Below are 23,956 nucleotides of genomic sequence, written 5' to 3' on the forward strand. Positions count from 1 at the left end.
CCAAGCTGTCACACACTAAAAGTTCCCGGGAAACACATTCAGTTTCAACCGATTCCTCCTCTCATCTTGCCGTTTCCGCCGCGGGAACCACCGCCATCCGACGGCGATGGTCGTGGCGAAGACATTCGCAAACTTCCTCGTCTCCCTCATGCGCCTCCAATTAGCCGCTATAGAACGGAGTCACTTTCCGTTACGGCTTCTTCTGAGTTGCGGAACCCGCGCTTTAACTTTGCGTGTCTCTGTTCCGTTGACGCCAACCACGTTAATGATGATGGTGGCGTTTTCTCCATCACGCAGTCCACCGATTGCGACGTGGATAACTAGGGGAGAGATTGGTGGAAACTTGAGCGTTAAGGTGGAATGTCTCGAGGATTCAAGTGAACCGTCCCATATGTTTTGTCCGTTACCGTTACGCTGTTTCCGTTTTGGGCGCGCTTTGGTTTTGTGTTCATGTGGAGAGGTTTTGTGCTGTATTGCACTGTGATGGATTCTTCGTCTCGTCTTTCGGTAAATGCTCGTAACTTTTTCTGTTACTGTTTTGTTTTGTTGTTTCTGATTTGTGTGTGCTTTAGTTTCGTGCTTGCTTGGTGTGGTTTTGTGTTGTTTTCTGATAGTGGTTGGTTGGAGTTGCGTCAATACATGGGTTTGTGTTGTGTTGCGTTTAACAGATTGATTCGTCTTCTCTTCTTTATGCTATGTTTGGTTAAAAAGGGAAAAAGATGAAAGAAGAGGGAGGACTTTGAAATTTGAACCGAAGATGCTGTGGGGATTTCAAGTTTGAGCCGTTGTTTTACTTTGCTCCTTTAATAATGTATTGAATAGAACTGGCTTAGATGCATTGCATTTCGTTTGTTTTGTCACGAGATGGTGAAGTTGTCGCTAACAATTTTTCTTTGCTTGATACTAGCTACCAAATATGGGTCTTCCTTCTCCTTCTTCTTGACATTTGTGGTTAGTTAATTGAAACTTTTGAATTTGGCAAATGCTAATGAGCCCCGTGGGAACAAGGGAAAGTATTTAATGAATACGAAAGTTTTGTATGTTGCCAATTTTTAGTGCTGCATTTTCTTTGAGAATAATTTTAAATTCTCTTACATAACTCTACTTGCTTTGTATGGTAAGCATTTATTATTTTTATGATTCTTAAACTAAGTGCATTTATTATTGTAGTTAATATTTTCTTTATAACATTTTAGGAAGATATATAAGTGCATTTCCAGTGCTGGATCATATCTATGATCTTAAGTTTAAGATATATAAGTCTTTCCCATTAAAACGTTGATATGACATAAATTTAAGACCTTGAGTCATAAGAATAAAAAAAAATTGTTTTGAAAACATCAACAATAAAATAAAAAACATTAACTAAAGTGTGGGTTCAAGGGCATCTTCTTTGTAGGGGTCATCATAGTCATAAGTTTAGACTTGGATCTTATAAGACCTATTCATTGGAGTATTTTGAGATGGTATAAAATTGAAGAGCCTTTGAGATTGTTTAGGATTCAAGGTTTAGGGTTTTTGGAAATATAGAGAGCTAATTCTCTAAGGAAACAAATCACTGTAGTTATGGGATGATTTTTAAATACATAATTCTAATATTTATGGCAATATACATATGTAATAAAGAAAAAAAATATAGTAAGGATAAAATAAAAAACTTCCTTAAGTGCATAATAGCAATTTATTATTATGTGTATAATGACTTCTAAATTGTCGGTCCTCTATTGGTTTAGGATTTTTGTCTTTTGTTAATGTATACCAATCTTGTATTATTTTTTAATAAAGAAACTCATGTTAGACATGACTATGCACTTTGATATCTCAGCTGTGCTGACATCCCAAAGTACATCTATCATTTGCCATCACATGAAAAAATATTATTAAAAGAAAAAAATAAAGGAATAATGAATCATGAGTGGAATAGACCAAAACCATGATCAGAAAATAGAAGACAACTTTCAAAGGAAGTTAAACACCCCTATACATAGGAAGTTGGATACCAATCTTGTATATTGTATAATAGAAGTCATGTCTTGTGTTTTATAGAAATTGCCATATTTGTGTGTTTGTCATATTGAATGTGGGTCTTGTGTCTTATCTATAAGCTTAGGCTTCATTAAAAGCATGTTACTGGGTTTGGTGTTTGGCCCATTCTATTGAGGCCCATGAAGTACTTCAAAATAAGTATTTAAAGGGAAAAAATTCCTCTTCCTTACATATGTAACTTGTCTAAACAATGAAGTGATATATGGTTAAGTGGAGGAAACCTTGGTTAGGTCTTCTACAATTTTTGTGAATCTTCAAGAAGGTTTTAATCTCTAGTAATGGCTTTAAGAGGTATGTATGATTTGCAGTAAACTGCTCTGTATCTGATGTTGTAGTTATATGCTATGTTTGACAGTTTATAGTGAAATGTAAGGGAATTTAGTGTAAAACAGAACTAAAGAAGTCACTTTCTCTTGTTTGAATGTTCAACTAAGGAAAACATGGCGAGTTTTCTTTCCTTTTGTTTCAAAGTTAAAATGAATTGAAGAGAAATTATTTCCCTTATTCAAGTATAGCTATTGCTCAAAATCTTTATTTAGAAGAAAGGAAGGGAGGATATGTTGCAGTCATTTCCACATGCTTGAGTGTTATAGTTAAACTAACGGGAGATAATTTGAAGGAAAGAGCTAGACAATTTTGATAAGGCAGCCAACCAAAGAGAACAATACTATTGATTGGGGGTCCAAGTTCAAAATATCCTAGCCTTGCAAAAATTGCATTTAGAATCAGTAATTTTTTCTTGAAGAAAACATTTCCACTGGAGGAAGCCACAGAGTCCTTGATTGTTTCCCTTATGTAATTTAGGGTAAATATATTGTCTATTTCTTAAGTTAACCCTACATATTTTTTTATCTGTTAACAGTCCTAAAATTTTGTTTAATGCAGGGCTTAGTTTGATTTTCAGTATCTCGTGCTTAAGTTATACTAGATTTAACTAAAGTAATGTGTTCACTTAAACTAAATTTCATTAAGGTAAGATCAGAAATGGATATAATTTAAGGGGTTAAATGTATTTTGTTGTCTAATTTGGAGTGGAAGGATTTCAGCGCCTCCTCCTTCCTTTTTCTTCCTAAAATTTTGAAATATTTAATTACAAATATTTATCTTTGTTCTGTTTCAAATATCCAACACCATTCATTATATTGATTGTGGTTGAAACAATCATTATTTAACTTGTAGGAATTGATGGACATGCTGTATGTGAAGGTCCAATTGAGCAGGTGGTCAGAACAGAGACTAGAGAAGCTGAAGATTTATTGAAAAAATTGGATATTCTGGTGGGTTATCCCTACTAGATTTATGTTTTTGGAGTCAAGTAAATAGATATAGAGTATGCTACACACCTCCCCTTAGGCAGTTTATGAAGCCTATGTAAATTGCAAACACATTATCTAGTTTTGGAATTTGTGTAAACTTTTTTCATATCGTGTAATACTCATTGCATAACTTTTTCTGACACCCTTAATAAACAACTAAATGCAGGGCTTAGTGTAATATGAAACCAGAGGAGGTGTTGTCACAGGGTTCACAAACTTGAGACTTTGATGTAATTTACTAAGAATTTAATTGCAGTACATTAACTGTGTAAGGGTTACACTGATGTGCAATCATGGATTTCCAAATAATCGAAAATTGAGTCCTTCTGTTGTAACTACTTTAAAAATCACGTCTAGGAAGATTTGTAATTGGTTGACTGTGCAAAACATTTATACCGATAGATATCAAAATTAAACTCCCTACTTATGGGATTAATTTTTATTTGGTTCCTCCTTTATGACCTGTAATGTTTGTTCTTCAATATCCTTCTGTTAGTCTGACATCTGATATTTAAGAACAATGGCACATGATTTTTGGATGTACCATAAGAAATTGTTTAATTGGACATTTAAAAAGACTACTGTGATGTGTAGGATTAAAAGCACCATGCAATGATTTTTCTTGTTTCGTTTTTTTATACCAGTTAAGCAATTTTAGTTCTATATATCATAGAGGTCTTTCAAATGACCAATGATAAGATTTTTGGCATTTTAAAATCTTGTAATTGAATGACTTAGTTGTGTAAGTAGAAAAAATAAAAGACTTGATTGGAACAAAAGAATACTGTGGGACTAAAACCTCCTAATGGGACAGTAACCTTTTCCAAAGGGGTGCCAATCTGAGGAAGTATATATAGTGGGACTTTTGATAGGAAATTAATTTATGTTATTGTACAATTTGAAATTTTTATTTTCTTCCTTTTCAATTAATGAACTGGGTAGTGGGTACAAGTTTTCTAATATTTTTATTTTACCTCAAGATATTGGCCTACTAGGCTACTATATATCTTTTACCTCATGTATTTTCTTCATTAATTGTTGCTGATTGGCACACTGTCTATATTTTTTACCCTCACACTGTACTCTGTTTGGGTTTGACTTGAACATTCTATAATGTACATAAAGTAAAATAACGTTCTTTATTGTCCTCATGCAGAGTCCTCCTTTGTCAAGAAATTCAGCTCGTGGAATATTTTGCTCCCGGTCCCTCAATCTAAGGTCAATTAGTGCCATTGGATATGACATGGACTATACCTTGGTGCATTATAATGTGAAGGTAATGATGAAATTATAGTTTCTTGATAATCTAAAAGTACTTAAAGTTAATGTTTTTTAGAATTTGAGTTTAAGGCATTACTTAATTTTACAAAGCTAATTTGTAAGATGAAGACTCCTTAAGCGCCAAAAGAATATTGACCATGTGAGATCTCCACTATGTTATATAAGTTTGTGAACCATTATATTTTAACTACTATGCTTACACATATAATGTAATGTTCACTTGTACTACATGTCATGCATATAAATAAAAACAATTACAAGTAAACTCTGTAGTTTAAGAATTAGGTTATACGGACTGACTGTGGCATCACGATGTTTTTAATGAATGTTCTCTTTGGCATTTGTTAATGTACCTGTTCATTAGTACTGTGGTAATTTTCTCTATAATACCCCAAGTCTCCAAGCTCTTTCTGTCTGGTGTTTGGAATATGAGATATTTGGATGGAGTTATCCAAAAAGCTCAAGTTAGCAGCGTGCCTCTCGGTAATAAATACCAAATGAACAGTATAATTACCTGGAAATCTTAACCAAGTTTTATTGGGCATGGGTCGTCCTTGGGCCTTACCTCTAGGTCATTGTGTGTGTTAATCCTACTTTATTGAGTGATTAGCTCTCTTTGATTAAGCACCTCAATGCATTACGCATTTGAATATTGGGCCAGTCACCAAAGGCAGAACTCTTTGGGTATATCACGTATTATTAATTTTGACAATTTACCACATGAGTAGTGGTACAAATTATTTTCTCCTCATGGGGCTTAAAGTTGTTTTTTTCTTATTTATGTTAATATCATTTTGCTTTGTACATCAAATAATAAGTATGCAAGAGGTTATTCAGTGTTGTTTTTTGAAACTATAGGTTATTTAGTTTAAGTATCTTTTTAGTTGAACTTCTACTATATGAATGTGTCTCTTAATAGGCTTGGGAAGGGCTGGCCTATGACTACTGTATGGAAAACCTCAAGAAAATGGGTTTCCCTGTGGATGGACTTACATTTGATCCAGACCTGGTAACATGTCATCTTTGGCAAGCTTAAGCATTTTGTGATTCATTGGATTGAATTAATATTATCTCTGGTTTTTCCATGTGACATTTACATTCCATTAAATTGTTCAGGTTATTAGAGGTCTTGTCATAGATAGAGAGAGAGGTAATTTGGTTAAAGCCGATCGATTTGGTTGTATAAAAAGAGCCATGCATGGAACCAAGATGTTGTCTACTCAAGCTGTGAGGTAAGTGCTGAGCATCTTGACTCTGAATTTTTATTATAGAAATTCATAGAGTCTTCTCGCCAATTTGTTATATGAACGAAGCCTGCAACAAGTAACAACTTCTTAAAGTAGATGCCTCTTTAGGAGATAATGATTCTGTGGTAATTCATTTTTATTATATATGGAAGTTAATGATGAAATATGGAAGCTTTTATGATGCTATCATGTATTCAGTCTTATTGAAGTCAAGGTATACCTCCGGGCTTACTGGTTCCGTGTCTCATTCTTTAAACTGAATTAAAGCACTACTTGTGCATCTTAAATAATTCTATGAATCAACTACTTTTTCCGCTAGAAAATCATAGAACCAACTGGTAAAGATATAATGAAAAACACAATGAAACAAAGATCTTTTATTGTCTCTGCCAAGTAACTAACTTTCTTCCACTCAGTTTCCACCAAGGTAGTTAAAATCAAGATTATTGTTCGAATTGTGGTGGGTTCACAAAATTGTAAATCTTGGGTCCGTGACACAAATTATAGATTTTACTTTCTACAAAAATATCACACACACATATACATATGTATGTATATGCACACACATCTGTGAAAATGACATAAATTATTAAAATAAAATCAATCTGTGAGTGTGAACATTTTCGACCAACAACGAAGTGGAAGAAAATCTGTTGATGTCTTCAGTCTGCGAGTGCCACTCTGATGACTTAGGTATGTGGCTGTAGTTTTTGAACTTCATAAGGAGGAGAAGAGATGCATGTGAGGTGAAGCAGTGCCTCTAATGAATATCTTAATTGTACATTTAATTGAATTTGGGTGAAGATATGCACATTCACGCAAGCAATGCAAGTTGCATGAAGAGATGTCTGTAAGTTGCGAGTGCCTTAATTCAGTTTTGTTTTAATTGAAACTCGTTCAGTCAAGAAGGTAAACAGTGCAGCAGAAAACACCCTTAATTTTTATTTGGGTTTGAATTTTTTGTTTTAATTGAAACCCTCATCCATCAGGAAAGAGAACGTGTATTTGCAGCTGTCAAAAAAGGTGAATTTTAATTGTATTAATTTTTAATTGAATGGTGTTGTTGTGGCTGACAACTCACAAGGTAAATTTTTAATTGCATTAACTTTGAATTAGATTTAGATTTTATTTGAACTAAATCCAGTCACCCAAGATGGGGCACAAGTAGTTCAGGGGACAATACAAAAAAAAAATTAATTAGCTCTAAATGTAGCAGTATTGCAACTCTTCATCAACGTAGCTCGGTTGCAGCTTCTTTGTAAACTTAATTGTGTTTGATGGTGGGGTCTCATTTCCCTATGTTGCCAAGTTTGAGTCTGGTGGTTCAGGTGGTGGTATCTTTCCTAGTTGCAGGTGATTTCTTCCCTTTTCAACATCAGCAATGTATGGATGCCATCATCAACACAATGGCCACTTTTGCTAAGGCTACCCTAGAAAAAAGAACCTTTTTTGTTGTGTTCTTTGTGGTTTATTTGATTCCCCCCTCCATTTTCTCCTGCAATGTTCTTTGTTTTCTTGGATCCAATCCTTGTTCTTTAGAGATTCTATTTTAGTGCTTGGTATCAGGTTTCTCCCATACTAAAAAGCTTTAAATTTTGGTTGTCTCTAAACCTAAAGATACTCCATCTTTAGTCTCTTTTTCTTTTTTTTCATTTATTCTTCTTCTGTTGTTCTCGATCCATCCATCACTTTTAATTCTTCTCTGATGCCATGTTTCTCTCCTTGCTGTCCTTAGTCATCAGCTTTATGTCTAGTTATTTTTTCTTGCTTCCTTTCATCCGTTTTTGTTGTATGCACCATTGGTTCTGCCTATAGTGGAATAGCTCTATCAGGCTCATTGCAGAAGCATTCACCACACAATGATAATCCAATAATAGAGAAAGAAATCCGCAAACAAAACTGATATAGTGTAAACTAAGGAAGAACAAGAAAGAACTACACATAGAAAATACCTTGGTTCTATTAAAGTGCTAACGAACTTCAATCCACATCCATGACATAATTCACTATGAATAGTGTTACAACTTTAAGTTTCTCTCTCAATGAACTCACAATTTTTTGGTTTACTGTTGAACAACAACTTAGTTAACAATAACTTTTGTTGCGGGTTTCTATTTATAAAACATAACTACTGTAACTAATTTTCGTAAAACATGCATAAATGAGCAGAGAATACACGTGAATAGTGCCTTTTACTACTAAGTTGAAGTGTCGTGTAGGCAGTTGCTCTAGATGATACTAGTCTCAATAGAAGCTAAAAGACTAGATGTTATACTAAGACTATCCACTTTGGTACAAGAAGATATACATCTTCTACTAGATGGTCTAATGAAGTTAAATAGTGTAGGGACCTTAACATTGACTCTTCTCTTGAGCTTCATCTTTGCCATTGTTTCTTGCTCTTTAGGTTTTTAATCTTGAAGATACCCCCCAAACTTCGGTTGTAACAACTTTGTAGAAATATAAGATAGATATTCATACAAATGAATCCTTGTGTGTCATGAGCACATCAAAGGAACATATTATATATTGATTGTACAATACATTACATTGAGATTGGCCTAGGTCTATATATTGAAAATACATCTTACAGTCTTGCTCTACGGTATTTAATCTTGAAGATACCCCCAACCTTTGGTTGTAAGAACTTGAAGAAACCTTCTCAAAGGAAAAAAAGAAGTGTGGCATTTTGGTTGCTTTTCTTTCAAGAAAACCACCAATTGAGATTGCCTCCTGTCAATGCCATCCAAACCAAAGATAAATCTTCCAACTCATACTCCTAAAACCATCAAAGAACTTATCTAAATTGATCAACCACCAATAGGCATTCACCACCACATCAAATGTTGGAAATCATGCTTCCATCAAATTATGGAATCACTTTCAATACCCCACAACTCCTAAGACTGAAGCTTTGATGTTGTTGAAAATCTCACATCGATTTGAAATATGACCAAATTATAGTATATAAATGAGTAAAAACCTCATCTTACAAGTCAATTTTATATGATTGAGTTATAGTTAAAGTTTACTTTCTAAGATGGTATTAGAGTCTATCCTAATAGCGCTTGTTGGGCCTATGATGTCAACCATTATCAAACCGCTATTGTACCACCCTTGAATATCTAGTCTCACACTCGAGATATCTTGAAATATGTCAAAATTATATAATATACGTGAGTGCAAACTTCTCCTTACACATCATTTTTGTGAGGTTTGGATTCCACTTTCTAAGAGATACCATTTGATAGAACCAACTAGTAAAAGAGAGAAAAATGAATAAACACTCAAGAAACTAAGAGCTTTTAGTCTCTACCCGCCTACTATTATAGGACATCCATTCTCCTATTTGAGTTAAAGTATCATAGACTCTAGTTTATCAGAGAATATCCTATATAATTATTCATATTAAATATTTATTACTAATTCAAATCTTATTTATTTTTTATTGATCATTTAGATTATATAACCTTATCCGTTCTTATATTTGAAATCAATTTAATAGTTTAAGTTTTCCCTCTATTTTTACCTTATTTTATGTGTGGAAGGGAGATATATGGGAGTGAGCTGGTGGACTTGCGGATAGAGGGTCGATGGGTGTTTTTGAGCACATTCTTCTCCGTGTCGGAAGCTGTGGCTTACATGCAGGTACAAGTCAATTGCTATTGAAAACCACTTAATTTTTGTTGTATTTGTATTCAACTACAAATTGTGTAGTAACATTTTGATCTTAGTTTATTTATTCTTTTCAAATTCTAACAAAGGGTGATATGTATTAGTTTCTTAAAATTGACAGCTATTACTTGTTAAGAGGAAAAAGGTTTTAGTATGCATATAAGCTTGGCCCATATGCCCCTAGTAATAAAAATGAGCCACTACACATTGTAGTCTATCCAATTACAGTTTACTCATATATTTCTCTATCTTCTTCTTCTCTCTCTCTCTCTCTATATCTAAATGGTATCTAGAATTGAGTAGTGGTTAGAGCAATTGTCAACAATTTCTCTCCGTTGTCCTAAAAAACAAGCTACCACCAATAGTCATAAAGGAGGCCAACCAAGACTATTGGGGTGTTGAATAGGTTTTTAGTGGTTTGAACATTATTCAAATTTTACTGAAGGGAGATAATTTCTTTAGGGTTGGGGGTTCTTGCAAGACTAGTGCCTGGCTTCCCTCAAAACGCGGCTACACCTCTCTATGTTGATAATACTAATGTCATTCAAATTGCAGCCAATCCCGTCTTCCATGATGGCGCTAAACATATTGAAGTGGATTGTCATTCCATTTGTGAGGCTTTTGATACTCGTATTGTCTCTCTTCCCCACATTTCCTTGCAACTTTAGCTTGCCGATATATTTACCAAGGTTGTTCCCCGTCCTCGACACTAGTTTCTTATTAACAAATTGATGTTCCTTGACCATCCACATCAATTTGAGGGGGAATGTTAGGCAATGAGTCTGTTGGACCATTATTGTTATTTTCCTAAAAATCTGCTGCTCTGTTATATGCATATTTATAATAATTGCAAATATTAGGATTCCTAATTTAGGTTGTAAAAATCAGGACTTAGGATCAATTATCATTAATAGTGGTAAATGCTATGTATTATTTAAGGAGATGAATAGAGGAGTGAAGGGCAATGAAAAGAGTAGGCCTATTTCGTGACAGTCCTAGTGGCGCCTGATGTGGGTATTTGCTTCAAATTGATATTTTCTTGTCCAAAACATGCTCCCTTGAGTTCTTGTTTGTTTTCTTCCACTAGAATTGCTCCCTATTCATTTATTTCACACACTTAAACAAAGATATTAGAGGTAAAATAAGTATTCAACAACTAAAATACAAAATAATACAAAACACAATAAACTTGAGGATAAAACAAGATAAAAGCTAGGAAAGAGTTGATTTATTAATGACAACAAACACACAAAAATAGGTAGAAATGGACGTTATCAAAAGTCATAATAGCAACCACTTATATCGTTGTTTGGTGAATCTATTGAATTGGCTTTTGCATTTGGATAAGAGAAACATATGGGTGATTGATGAATACTTGTCCTATGAAACTACAATGTGTCAACCATGCTTTAGTACGTTATACGCGGTTTTCTATGAAAGGACAAAACATATATCAAGATTAGGGACCAACTAGCAAATGTGTTTACCAAAGCTTTAAATATGGTGTTATTAATTGCTAGAATGTAATCAACTATTAAAAATTTTTAAGAAATCAACCGTTACATAATCTCGAAAATTAGGATGATTGATTCCTAGTTATTAGGTGTTTTTGTTATAATTGATTTTCTAAAATAAGTATAAATACATACTGTGTGGTCTGCATTAGACACATAATACATTCAAAACATATACAATTTTATAGTAATTTTATTTGTAGCAAGTTGGACATTGTCAACATCTATGCTCAACTTGAGGGGAAGGTTAGAAATATATTGTAGTCTATCCCGTTACTGTTTGCTCATATGCTTTTCTCTCTCTACTGTCCCCACACTGCCTATTATGAATCCGTGTAGTTTAGCAGAACAGAGTGCTTTTCTTTTACTTTTTATTGGTCACCTAGGGATTTTAAATGATTATTTTAGATTAGTTGATAGGTCCAAATGAGAGTTTTGAAATATTAGCGTGAGTTTTAACATGAAGCAACTCTTTTAAGCCTAAGCCGGTTTAGTCTAGTTTATTCTTGTCTTGTGACTAACATTATCTATATTGTAAGCATCTATTTTAGGCATTCCACTTTTAATCTAATTCAAAGTTTGCTGGGATGGGATGAGACTTTATTGATATGATGTGATTATTTTTAGATGGTTGACATATTGGATGATGGGATTATACCAGCCAATCTTGGATACTTTGATTATAAAGGGCTTTATAAGGTAGTGTGCACATATCTTGATAAAACTATATTGAATACAAATATTGTTTTCTCCTCACCTTTGACTTGACTTTCAGGCTATGGGAATAGCCCTTGTCACAGCACATCTAGAAGGTCACCTCAAGGTGAACACATACACATGTTTTCATTATCTAGGATGACGTATTTATGTGAACTCTATTAACTTACTGTATTTATCTAGAATGAGATTATGTCCAACCCTGAACAATTTGTGGAGCTCGATCCAGAATTGCCCGTCACGCTTTTGGATCAAAAGGAGGTATTACTTATGTTAATCATTGTTTTGTGTTGCAGGTAATATTCTTCTTCTGCTCCTTACTTTGTTATCTTCATGAAACAGGCCGGAAAAAAGCTTGTCCTCATTACCAATTCAGATTATCATTATACAGACAAAATGATGCGTTATTCCTTTAATAGATTCCTTCCTAGTGACATGGGTTGGCGAGATTTATTTGACATTGTAAGTTCTTGGAGACTATAAATGCTATATGAAGTTACCCTCTTGATTGTGGAGGAATGAAAGATACCATTTTCTTTTAACTTTTGAAATAAACCTTGCATAAATTGATATGACTCTTGGTCATGAGTAGATTGTTGTCTCAGCAAACAAACCAGAATTCTTCCAAATATCACACCCCATGTATGAGCTGGTGACAGATGAGGGTTTGATGCGTCCATGCTTTAAGGTTCAAATTGGTAGGTTCTCCCTGTCCCACATAGTATGTTTCATTGCCTTTTCACAAAGTGTACATTGTTCTTATTTTTGGATAAAGAGCAGTACATCACATGTGACTTCAAACTTTTCTTTTGTTGTTTAAAATATCTAATCAAGAATTTTATCTAGAACACAATTCCTTACTTCTATTGTTTAAAATAAAAAACAAGAACAAATTGGAAAAGTAATGAATGAATTTACTTATCTTTATATGGAAAGTGTTGTAAATAGCAAATTGAGCAAATTGAGTAATGAATGAATTTACTTGAAAGGAATAATCTGAAAGAAAGAGGATTTTACTGTTTTTTTTTTTTTAATTCACTTAAAACAGTACATTAACTTCTCTATTTATAGAGATCTCAAACCTTAAAGTAATAATTACAAGAGATCTCTAGAATCTTCTAAGAGCTTCTAATAACTTCTAATAATACATTTAAATATACTACCAACAACTTTTAATATTGCATTTAATATTCAACTAACAACACTCCCCCTCAAGTTGGTGAATGGATGTCTATCATTCCCAGCTTGCATGTGAGATTATGAAATCGCTCAGTGGAAAGACCTTTCGTGAACAAATCTACTAACTAAAGTCCAGGTGGGATGTAGGAAGTAGTGATAAGGCCACTATCCAGTTTCTCTTTAATAAAGTGTCGATCTATCTCTATGTGTTTAGTCCTATCATGTTGAACTAGGTTGTGAGCAATGCTAATGGTTGACTTATTATCACAATAAAGGTCATAAGTTCTTCACATGCCACTTTAAGATCATTTAGGATAATTCTCATGCATAGCAATTCACACACCCCTTGTGCCATAGTTCGGAATTCAACTTTTGCACTAGACCTTGCAACAACATTTTGTTTCATACTTTTTCAAGTCACCAAATTTCCACCCAAGAACATGCAGTATCCTGAAGTGGATTTTCTATCTATGATAGACCCTACATAATCCGCATCAGTATACACTTCCATTATTAATTTTTCATTTCTCTTAAACAGTAATCCCCTTCTTGGACTTTTCTTCAAATATTCAAGGATCTTGTTTATAGCCTGTAAATGTCTCTCCCTTGGATCATGCATGAACTGACTTACAACACTCACAACGTAGGCTATGTCTGGTCTGGTGTGAGCTAAGTAGATGAGTTTCCCAACTAGGCTTTGATATTGGCCTTTATTTACTGTAGAACTGCCTTCATCACTCTCAATTCTATGGGTTTGTTCTATAGGAACTCCAGTAGTCTTGCAATTAATCATACCCGTTTCTTTGAGAAGATCAATAACATCCTTTCGTTGGGAAATAAATATGCCTTTCTTTGAGTAAGATACTTCTATCCCAAGAAAGTACTTCAATTTTCCTAGATCTTTCATTTCAAATTGGGCAACAAGCTTTTCTTTCAAGATTTGTTTCTCATGTTCATCATCTTCTGCAACAATCATATCATCAACATAGACCAAGAGTAGTGTAAGTTTACCTTCTTGGGAATGTTTGATGAACAAGGTATGGTCACCTTGACTTTGTCGATACCCCCTGGAGATCATAGCCTGTGTGAGTCTACCAAACCAAGCACGAGGGGACTGCTTAAGCCCATATAAAGCTTTCTTCAACCTGCACACTTTATTCCTTCCTTTAGTAGATCAAAAACCTAGAGGAATTTTCATGTATATTTCTTCCTCTAAATTTCTAATCAGGAAAGCATTTTTCACATCAAATTGTTGCAATTCCCAACCAAAATAAGCTGCCAATGAGAGAATGATTCTAACTGTATTCATCTTTGCCACCGGAGCAAATGTTTCCTCATAATCAACACTATAAGTCTGAGTATATCCTTTGGCAACTAACCTTGCTTTGTAACAGTCTAATGTGCCATCTGATTTATACTTTAGACTAAAAACCCATTTGCATCTCTGACTTTTTATCTAGTGGCTTGTCAACAATTTTCCATGTTTGGTTCTTTTCTAAGGCACTCATCTCTTCATTCATGGCTTGAATCCAATTCTCGTCTTTCAATGCTTCTTGAATTGATGTAGGGACTCTAATTGCATCAATGGCAGAGAGAAAACTTTGGTGCTGCATAGAAAGGTGTTTAGTGGTCACAAAATGAGAGATAGGATACTTGGTACAAGACCGAGTTCCTTTTCTCAAAGCAATGGGCAAGTCATCAAGGTCAGTTTCACAGTTACTATTCAAAGAATTTTCCAAAGGTTTACGGGTATCAATAGAAGGACTACTTACCCTTGGTTTAAACAATTGAAGTTGTTCTTGGATAGAGTTAGGTTGCTTTTGTCGCCTTTGGTATTGTATACCGAAAAAACTCTCTAGATGACTAGAGTTTGAAGATGACCCTGACTCTGTATTGTTCGGAGCAATTTTAGAGACATCCATAGAAGATGTTTCTGGAGAAGTATTAGGAGAACCAAGAGTATTATCAGAATGAGATAGTTCCTCTATGGAAGGTACAAAACATGACTCAAGAGATTCAAAAGACCCAACTTCAAAAGAACTCTCCCCCTGAAGCTGAGGACACGTGTAAAAAGATTTAGTTTCATCAAAAGTAACATCCGTGGAGGTGAAAAACTTTCGACTTGGAGGATGGTAACAACGATATCCCTTTTTATTAGATGCATAACCAATGAAGATGCATTTAATAGCTAGGAAACAACTCATTAAAATTACAAATGGTGATAGTGTTCCTGTATGCGATTTTAAAATATGAATATTCTTCTGTATTGAAGGATGTTTTGTATTTCCTATAATAGGCCACTAGTCTTATCTTTCAACAAAAGCATACAAAAGATTTGAACTAGTCTGTAACCTTTTTTCTTCTTATTATGTATTTCAAGACCTTAGCATAAGGAAGACAATTTAAATTCCTTAGGAGTAGAGTCAATTGTGGCCACACATGGACTATACCACATCTAGGTCTTTTTGATTGACTATATCACTGATTTGGCATATGAGGAATTCACAAGGTTTAAGAAGCAGATTCATATTGACTCTTCTACACGCATCATTAGAAAATATGTTAGATTAGTGGGAAACACTTTGAACAAATCTATGCATAATGGTATGACAAATTTTGTAGGTGCTTAAGTGTTTTTATGTTAACTCACGACCTAGTAAAGTGACATCTATTATTCAAGTCGATGTGAGATTTCCAATACACCCCCTCACAAAACCGACTTGTAAGATGAGGATTGCACCCACTTATATATTGTGAATTGGCCTTATCTCTAGTCGATGTGAGATTTCCAATACACCCCCTCATTCCGAGGTAAATTCATCTCGTGTGTGGGACTAGAAATTAGTGGGTGGTCCGTTAGCGGCCCGATAGCGGGTTATAAATGGGATTTAAGTCTACTCCACAAAACCGGCTTATAAGGTGAGGATTGCACCCACTTATATTATTGTGATTTGGTCTTATCTGTGGTTGATATGGGACTTCCAACACAAGTTATTTGGAAACCTCCAATGGTTATTGGATTAAAGTCAATACGAATGGAGCTACTAGGGGGAGTCTAGGTTTAGCGGCTTGTGTTGCCATTTTCAGGAATAGTAGAGGAGAATATATTGGTAGTTTCTCATCTTTTTCAGGAGTTCAGAATGTTGTTATGCTGAAATTATGGGAATCATACATGCGGTGGAATATGCTTGGAATGCAGATTTTAGAGAGCTTTGGATTGAATGTGATTCAACTTTTGTCTGTTTAGCTTTTACATCCCTTTCTGTTGTTTGGTGGAAACTTAAAGGAAGATGGTGTAAATTCAGTTGTGTAAATCCATGGATTTTAAAGTTTCTCATATTTTTTGGGAAGGTAATCACTTTGCAAATAAGTTGGCAGCTTTAGGCCTATAAAACAAAGAAAGTTTTAAATGGTACTCGGTTTTGCCTCCTTCAATAAGTTTAGATTTTTTTCATAATAGGATTCTTCTACCTATGTTCAGATTTGTTTGGGTTTTCTTGGCAGTTTGTTTTTTTATTCATTTTTCTTCCCATATTCGGAATTGTATAGGCTTTTTGGGAAGTTGTTTCATCTGTTTTACATGGGTTTGGTTTGGTCCCCCTTGTCTTTTGTTTCTTCGTTTTTTGTTGTTTAATAAATTTGTATGTGGTGGCAAATAACATATGTCCTTTAAGGTGTCAGCATAGCTGAAATGTCAAAGTACATAATGATGCCTAACATAAGTTTTATTTAAAAAATAAATTAGGATTTTCAGTTATTATGTCTGTATGTATTCTATTTAAGAGCAAATTCTCCTCTATGATCAGAAACAATTTTCCTAAGGAAAAAAGACTGCCCTATTTGAAATGGAAAGTCTTGGAAAATTCAAGTATCTCTTCATAATAGAGGTTGCTTATTCCAAAAGGCAATGACTTTGAATGTATCATGGAGAATGCAATGACTTTGAATGTGCAACTTTGGAGTTATTTTTAGGATGTTTTAACTTTGTGTTGTACTTTGTTACCATATTCCGCAGGTGGTTTGTACTCAGGAGGGAGTGCAAAGATGGTTGAAAGTTCCCTGAATATACATGGCAATAACATACTTTACATTGGAGACCACATTTACACTGATGTTAACCAATCCAAAGTCAATTTGCAATGGCGAACAGCATTGATATGTCGGGAATTAGAAGAAGAAGTGAGTACAATCTGTTGACGCAGCAACTTTTGTTAGTGTAGTTTATGATCAATTAAATTTGGTTACCTTACACAGTTTTTTTTTTTTATGTTGTGAATCATGTCTACTATATTGAGCAATTATAATGCTTCAAATGCTCTCCAAAACTGAAAATTTCTTTGTGCTTTATCAAATGCTACAAATTCAGTATAATGCCTTAATTCATAGTCGAGGTTATAGACAATCACTGTTGGAGCTTATAAATCAAAAGGAAGTTGTTGGTGATATCCTTAACCAACTACAACTAACTCTACAGAGGCGAAGTAAAAGGCTTAATGCTCAGGTAAGTTTCGTCCTTTACTTCTCAAAGGCACTGTTCAGTTATAGAATCTTGTAAAACTAGAAAGTAGGAGTGCTTTTTAATTTACTTTTCATGTATCCTTAATTACATTCTACTAAAAATAGGAAGTAGAGAGAAACTAGATTTGCTAAAAGAATTTTTTTTATTAATGTTAGTGAGTGATAACGAAAATACCCATTATATAGGGTGAGAAATCTGGCCAACTATCTAACAAACAACTAATAGTTAATTATATTGTTGTCCAGCTTTTGTAAAGCTACTTTTGGGGTGTACCCAGTCTAGGGATTAAGAGTTAGATTGTAGCTATTCCTTGCTATGTACTTCTCTAATCTTTTCATTTATCAAAAATACATCACCGAGAAAAACTGTGATAAAATCATAATATCCCAAAATAGGAAGAGAAGCATGATACAAGGTGAGGTTCAAATCAATAATTTGTTTATGTTTTCTTTCAACTATACCATTCTCATGGTGCGTATGAGAACAGATGAGCTGTGAGAAATACCATGATTAGATAAAACGGTAATGAATGACCAATATTCTCCACTCCAATCAAAGTGCACATTTTTTATTTTTGAGTCGAGCTGTAATTCAATGATTGGCTTAAAAGTTTTAAAGACAAATAGTGTACAAATAGTGTTTCAAATTTAGACTATGTAGGAAAAATCTAATTGAACCTTGAATAAGCATCAGTCAAGGACAAAAAAAATTATATTCTGCGTCAGAGGTAATTCATTAATATCTGCTCTGAGAATTTGTATACATATTGATTTTTCTAATTCTACTGTGAGAATTCATATTGAATTTTTTGTTGTTGAATTTGCATTGTGTTACTTGTTATATTTTCTTAATTGAACAAAGATAAATTTAATATGAATATTTATTCAAGACTGCAAAGTTATATTTCTATTAATACTGATATTAAGATTTTTCATATGTTTTAAAGACCATTGCTGCAACTGACATGGACAATGAAAATCTTAGTCAAAGCATGAAGAAATTACTTGTCGTTATGCAAAAACTAGATGGAAAAATTGCTCCAATGCTAGAGGCAGATGGAGCTCTCTTCAATAAAAGGTAAGTTCAAAGAAGAGGCCTGTTGATATACAAATTCTTTATATACTAAGCTATTTTTTATTTCTGCCACAGATCATCTATACACACACACACACACACACATATAGCTTATATAGCTTATGTATACTCAGCTGTACCCTTGGTTGGATAATGGACCTGAGTTCCTTAAACCTTAAAGTAGTTGCTGTTTTCTAGAAATGCCATATGCAGGTCCTGTTCTTGGTCAAGGGTATTGTTGGAATGGAAGCTCGTTCATTGCCTGCCTCAATTCTTAGGATATAATTTATATTTGTAAGTTGAAAATATGGAGAATTCTTTTCAATGAATATACCAGGCAGTCAGTCCTCCTTTTTATAAATGGGAACTACATCAGATGATATCGTAAAATAGGGAAACTATATCCTAAACAAAGGCAAGAAAATATCACAACAATGAATTGCAAAAATAAAGGCTAAACTAAAAAGGAACAAAATAGTTACTAGCTATTCATGGAAACAAAATAAATACAACTTTATTGGTGGGGTATTAAAGCGTTTAACTCTTCTAGAACTTTTTCCACCCATAACACCTGACAAATTCGATGAGTCATTGTCTAAATCAGCTTCTGCATTGATTCGTGCTATTACAGGTTTTTTTTTTCTTCACCAACTACCAGATTTCTTCCAACAAGACTGCTATAGCCTGATGTTGATACTCAGTCTATTAATACTTCCAACCTAATTTGCATCCGTGTATGATAGGAGCTTAGTTATTATGAGATGTCTTAATTCCACATCGAGTAATATAAGATGCTTGATAGAAAATATAAGTATTTGATTATTTTCTCATAATTAAACTAGTTTTCTTCGGTGGGTTGCCCAAGTGCTTGGGTACTTATCAATTAATATTATAATTGGTTGTAAGTGGTGACCAGCAATGACAATGCTTGTAGTCGCATCACCTCCAGAAACGCCATGTGCCACCATCAACATGAGCACATATGACCCACACCCTGTTCCAGAGACACCCACTTGTCGCTGCTGCTACCGAAGACAGGCTTGCAGAGATCCCTAGTGCCATCCCAAAAGGTGTTGTCATCTGGTTTGGCTCAATTTTGAGTAGATCTTAGTTTTCTTGTCCTCTTAGCAAACTGCTCTTTTAACATTTGCTATTTATGTTTTCTTTTTCTCAATGGTTGAGGCGAAATTTAGTCCTAATTATCTTCCAAATGTGGTGGGTCCCTATTGATTTGATGGCTGAAATTATACAGTGGGGAGCCAACATATTCGGAGGATTCTAAAGGATGGTCAAGATCATACCACATCAATGGTAGAAAATGACCCTAATTTTGAGATAATGGACATTCATTGATCCTCGATGTGGCATTCCATGGTTCCTGAAGGTCGTTGTATTTCAAGAAGAACTCAAGTAAATATTTAATATGCAGACCAGGCCAATTATTGATTGATAGACACCAACTAGTGGGTACTGCTCATTTATTTGAGGGAACCTAGTTACTTGGAGAATTGAAAAATAACTTGTGGTTGCTAGGAGTTGTGCAGAAGTTCAGTTCAGATCCATGGCCCACGCAATTTGTGAAGGAATATGGATACGAAGAATGCTTGAGGAGCTTAAGGTCCCTACTAATTATACCATGAGTTTGTTATGCGATAATAAAGATGTCATTAGCACTGCAAAATTCTTGTGCATAATAATAGAACAAAACATGCGGTAACTGATTGTCATTTCATAAAGGAGAAGATTGATGATGGGATAATTAACCTTGTGCAAACTCCTAGTCATCAAACTGTTGATATTTTGACCAAGGTTCTGCCTAGAGCAAACTATTTGAACTTGAGATCCAAGTTGCACATGATTCACATCTATGACCCAACTTGAGGTAGAGTGTTGAATTCTGATATGGAATTAATGTTGCTATGATATTGGTGATAATTAAGGAAAGAAGTCTTGATCAAGGGATCGATATATGGATATCAATCAGAATTAATGAGATGTGATTTAGGCTGTTAATATTAGGATTTGATGTAATTAGAATATGATGCATTTCCTTCTTTCCCTCTTTTTTGCTACAACAGCTATAGGAATAATTATTTTTTTCTGATAGGCCAGATTAGTTTACAAAATTATTGTCGTATTATTGTTTATACCTTCTGATTGTAACAGTTACCTATCAGATAAGTATATTATCTTTTCCACAAAAACCTTTATTTTGAAGAAATTCATTTATATTCTTATTAAAGATTTAAGTGTCGTTGCCATTCTCAAAAATAGAGGCAATTGTGTCATTTATATATTAAGAACCTCAAATTTTCATCCATAAGGTAGGTAGATCTAACACAGTTTTAAGTGTGAACATCAATAAATATAAACAAATAATTTTTTTTTCCAAATTGGATTGCAATTTTTGATGAACCCTGTGAGGGTGTTAGAAGTCCCACATTGACTAGAGATAGGGTCATTTCATAGTATATAAATGGGGCACAAATCTCACCTTACAAGCCGGTTTTGTGGGGTTCAGTTAGGTTTAAACTCCACTTCTAACATGATATCAGAGTCAAGTTAGAGCCTATCCTAGCGAGCTTTCTTGGACGTTCTGTTCCACCCGATATCGGGCCGCTAACGGACCATCCACTAATTTCTAGTCTCACGCACGAGATGAATATCCCTCGGGATGAGGGGGTGTGTTGAAAGTCCCACATCAACTAGAGATAAGGCCATTTCATAGTATATAAGTGGGGTGCAAACTTCGTCTTACAAGCCGGTTTTGTGGGGTTGAGTTAGGCTTAAACTCCACTTCTAACAAACCCTATACATCACTGTGGACTACACTAAAAACTTTAGATGTATGATGATAAGGTTGAGAGGGCTAAGGAGTTCTATTACTTTTAGCAAGAGTACAACTTCCATAGTGAAAAGAAGAACAAGCAACATTTTTTAATGAATTTGAAAAAAAATGTTTAAAATATTTAAAAGTATAAAGTTATTGCTGGTCTAAAGGTTAATCCACTGAAATCCAAGTTATATGTAGATAATTAGACTGTAAACAAGAGAAGTGCTGCTGAAGTTCTTGGTTATTCTGAAGTTGCCTTTCAAATAATAAGGTGTTCCATTATTTAGAGGAGAAGCCCAGTGGAATTTTTCTGCAAGGCATTGTTGATAGAATCAAAAGTAAACTAGAGTTGGAAGGGAGCTTTGCTGTCATATATGGGAAGGACAATGATAGTACTGTCTGTGGTTCAAAACATGCTTCTACATCATGTTAGGTTTATGGTTTGGTTTGTCAGCTTGCTAAAACAGTTGGAAAGCTAGTTGTGCAGTTTTGTTTGGACAGGTGATGTTGGAAAAAAGGTTGTTTTTGTAGGTTGGCAGCATTCATATCTACGATATTCTGAAAGGGGTATTGGTCTGTTGTAAAGAATCACATTGATCTGGTTTTTGAGAATTCCACTCAAGTGGGCAACGGTAGGAATATCAGATTTGGCTCTACGCCACTAGGTCTTCTTCACATTCAAACATGGGTAATTCCACCTTTTTTACTCATCAAAGTGAGAGTCCTATGATGACTTCTTCAGCAACTCCTTTCCACCAACTTTAGGCCCTTTCACAGTTTTGCTCAACTCTGTCAACAAAACATTTTGTTGTTGAAGTTTTTCCAACTAATATAACTCTGTTACGACATAGTTATCTTAACTGATACAGTTAAGTCACAACACAGCTAACAAAACTAGCAGTCTAGTGTTCCGTTCATCAGTTTACTGACAGTACAGGGCTAATCCAACTGATACAGTATATGTCTAACGCATGTGAACTTGTATCGTCTCAGCAATTCTGATTCTAAGCCCTCTAAATGTTGTAAAACATTTTTTTTGTTTCTATTTTTCGTTGTTTCAAGAGAGGAAAACAAGCTCATCTCTTAGCGATCAACATATATGCTATTTGTGTTGCATTTCAGTTATTTATACCAGATGCTATTTGTTAACCTGCTGTATCTGCCTACATTAGGTGGGGCTATCTATCACGTGGTGATTTTTGGGATAAAAGCCACTTGATGCGACAAATTGAGAAGTATGTTCTTTCTTCTAGACACCCCAGATCTCTATTGTACCAGACTATAGAAAACGAACTGTTTTAATTTATCTCAATTGCAGGTATGCAGATATATATACCTCTAGGGTGTCGAACTTTCTATATTACACACCCTTTATGTATTTCCGCTCACAGGAGCAGGTATGCAGATAATCTTCTTTTTCTTACCTCATCATCCAAATTATTGAATGCTATTATTTGGCTGTAAACTAAGATATTTTTCTTTCTTGTTCTGCAGAAACCTGCACATGATTCATACACACACTATAGCTCTCAACTGGATCAGTTTCCTTCCAATGGAAAATTGAACTAAAAACAGAGGAGCAATAGAATAAGTCTATTTAAATTAGTAACAAGTCTATGAAAGACCCTAGATATCGTGTTTCGCAATTCTTTAAAAGTCCCCGAATAAATTGAGATTATTTGTATTTTGGGTCAACAATAAGGATGGCGAGTTAAGGTACTTTCCCGACACCATTGTTAGGAATTGCCTTAAACAGTCGTTGGGGGTCTACGTACCCCATTTCTCAATCAATTGTTAGGCTTTTGCTTTCTGCAACCCCATCATTACTAAATGCACCTTCACAAACAACAAAAAGACTAAAATAATCTCTCACTTTATCACACTACCATTGCCGCCATAGTCGTCCTTGACGCCACCACCGCTGCAGAGGAAGAAGAAAAAAAAAAACTCTTTTCATAATATATTTTATGTGTTCTGGAAAGCACATTCATAAACTTATTCTATTTTAGAAAGTTTGTTCAAAAATCTCATTCTAAAGATTATATTTTTTAAATTTTGTTCTAGAAAATTTCCAAACTGGTAATCTGGAAATCCCTTCTATGCAAAATGGTCATTGGGGTAAGAAAATAAATTGTGGGGGTGCAGAAGCAAAAGTCTAATTGTTATTATTTGGTTTTGATATTTCTTTTCTTTTTAACATAATATCAAACCTGAGGATAATCTTTTATATATATATATAGTGAACCGTAAATCAGATCCGTTGATTCTTTCAACATATAGAAGTTTAAAGCGTACAAAATTAAAACGGTAAAACATGTATGATGCTAAATGTTGTGGTAATGTGTTGGCGACTGGTCGCGAGGAGCACATGTGCAATGTCGTTTAGTTTACTGTGTGCGTAAGTTGAAAGGTACAATGTCAGGCTTGTAATGTTTCTCATTATTGCATATTCTTGTTGAAAACGTGTTTAAAACTTCTCCTAGAATACCCCGTCCAAGACTACTATCTAAAAAGGTTATTCCAAAATTGTATTAAATATAATTTTTTGCCATTAT

General features: G+C 34.4%; 1 protein-coding gene across 9 annotated transcripts; it reads left to right on the plus strand.

The window, feature by feature from the left end:
• On the plus strand, positions 1-23,569 carry LOC114163354 (uncharacterized). Of its 9 annotated transcripts, none has more exons than XR_014984514.1 (18): positions 807-951; positions 3,226-3,323; positions 4,519-4,638; positions 5,563-5,652; positions 5,760-5,875; positions 9,439-9,538; positions 11,707-11,778; positions 11,855-11,902; positions 11,980-12,057; positions 12,139-12,258; positions 12,389-12,494; positions 16,991-17,154; positions 17,342-17,476; positions 18,441-18,571; positions 19,485-19,638; positions 19,821-20,186; positions 22,574-22,636; positions 22,720-22,736. XR_014984514.1 is itself a non-coding variant. In XM_085666389.1 (17 exons), exons 3-17 carry the CDS (start codon positions 4,606-4,608, stop codon positions 22,968-22,970), a joined length of 1,410 nt encoding a protein of 469 aa, XP_085522515.1. In that variant the 5' UTR covers positions 2-507; positions 3,226-3,323; positions 4,519-4,605; the 3' UTR covers positions 22,971-23,569. The 9 variants fall into 9 exon arrangements, 4 of the variants coding, with proteins under 4 accessions (XP_027903419.1, XP_085522515.1, XP_085522514.1 ...); XR_014984516.1 differs by having other exon boundaries at positions 810-951; positions 19,503-19,638; XR_014984517.1 differs by having other exon boundaries at positions 813-951; positions 19,518-19,638; positions 22,720-22,735.
• Positions 23,570-23,956: the final 387 nt, after the last annotated feature.

This window comes from Vigna unguiculata, chromosome 9 (assembly GCF_037176805.1).
Source record: "Vigna unguiculata cultivar grain cowpea cultivar isolate G323 ecotype 2 chromosome 9, ASM3717680v1, whole genome shotgun sequence".
NCBI lineage: Eukaryota > Viridiplantae > Streptophyta > Magnoliopsida > Fabales > Fabaceae > Vigna > Vigna unguiculata.

Coding starts and splice junctions, on each gene's coding strand:
- LOC114163354 (XM_085666388.1), top strand. CDS start 834: ATGCATTGCATTTCGTTTGTTTTGTCACGAGATGGTGAAGTTGTCGCT. Junction 5,876..9,438: donor TTGTCTACTCAAGCTGTGAG/GTAAGTGCTGAG, acceptor TATGTGTGGAAG/GGAGATATATGGGAGTGAGC. Junction 22,637..22,719: donor TTGATGCGACAAATTGAGAA/GTATGTTCTTTC, acceptor TCTCAATTGCAG/GTATGCAGATATATATACCT.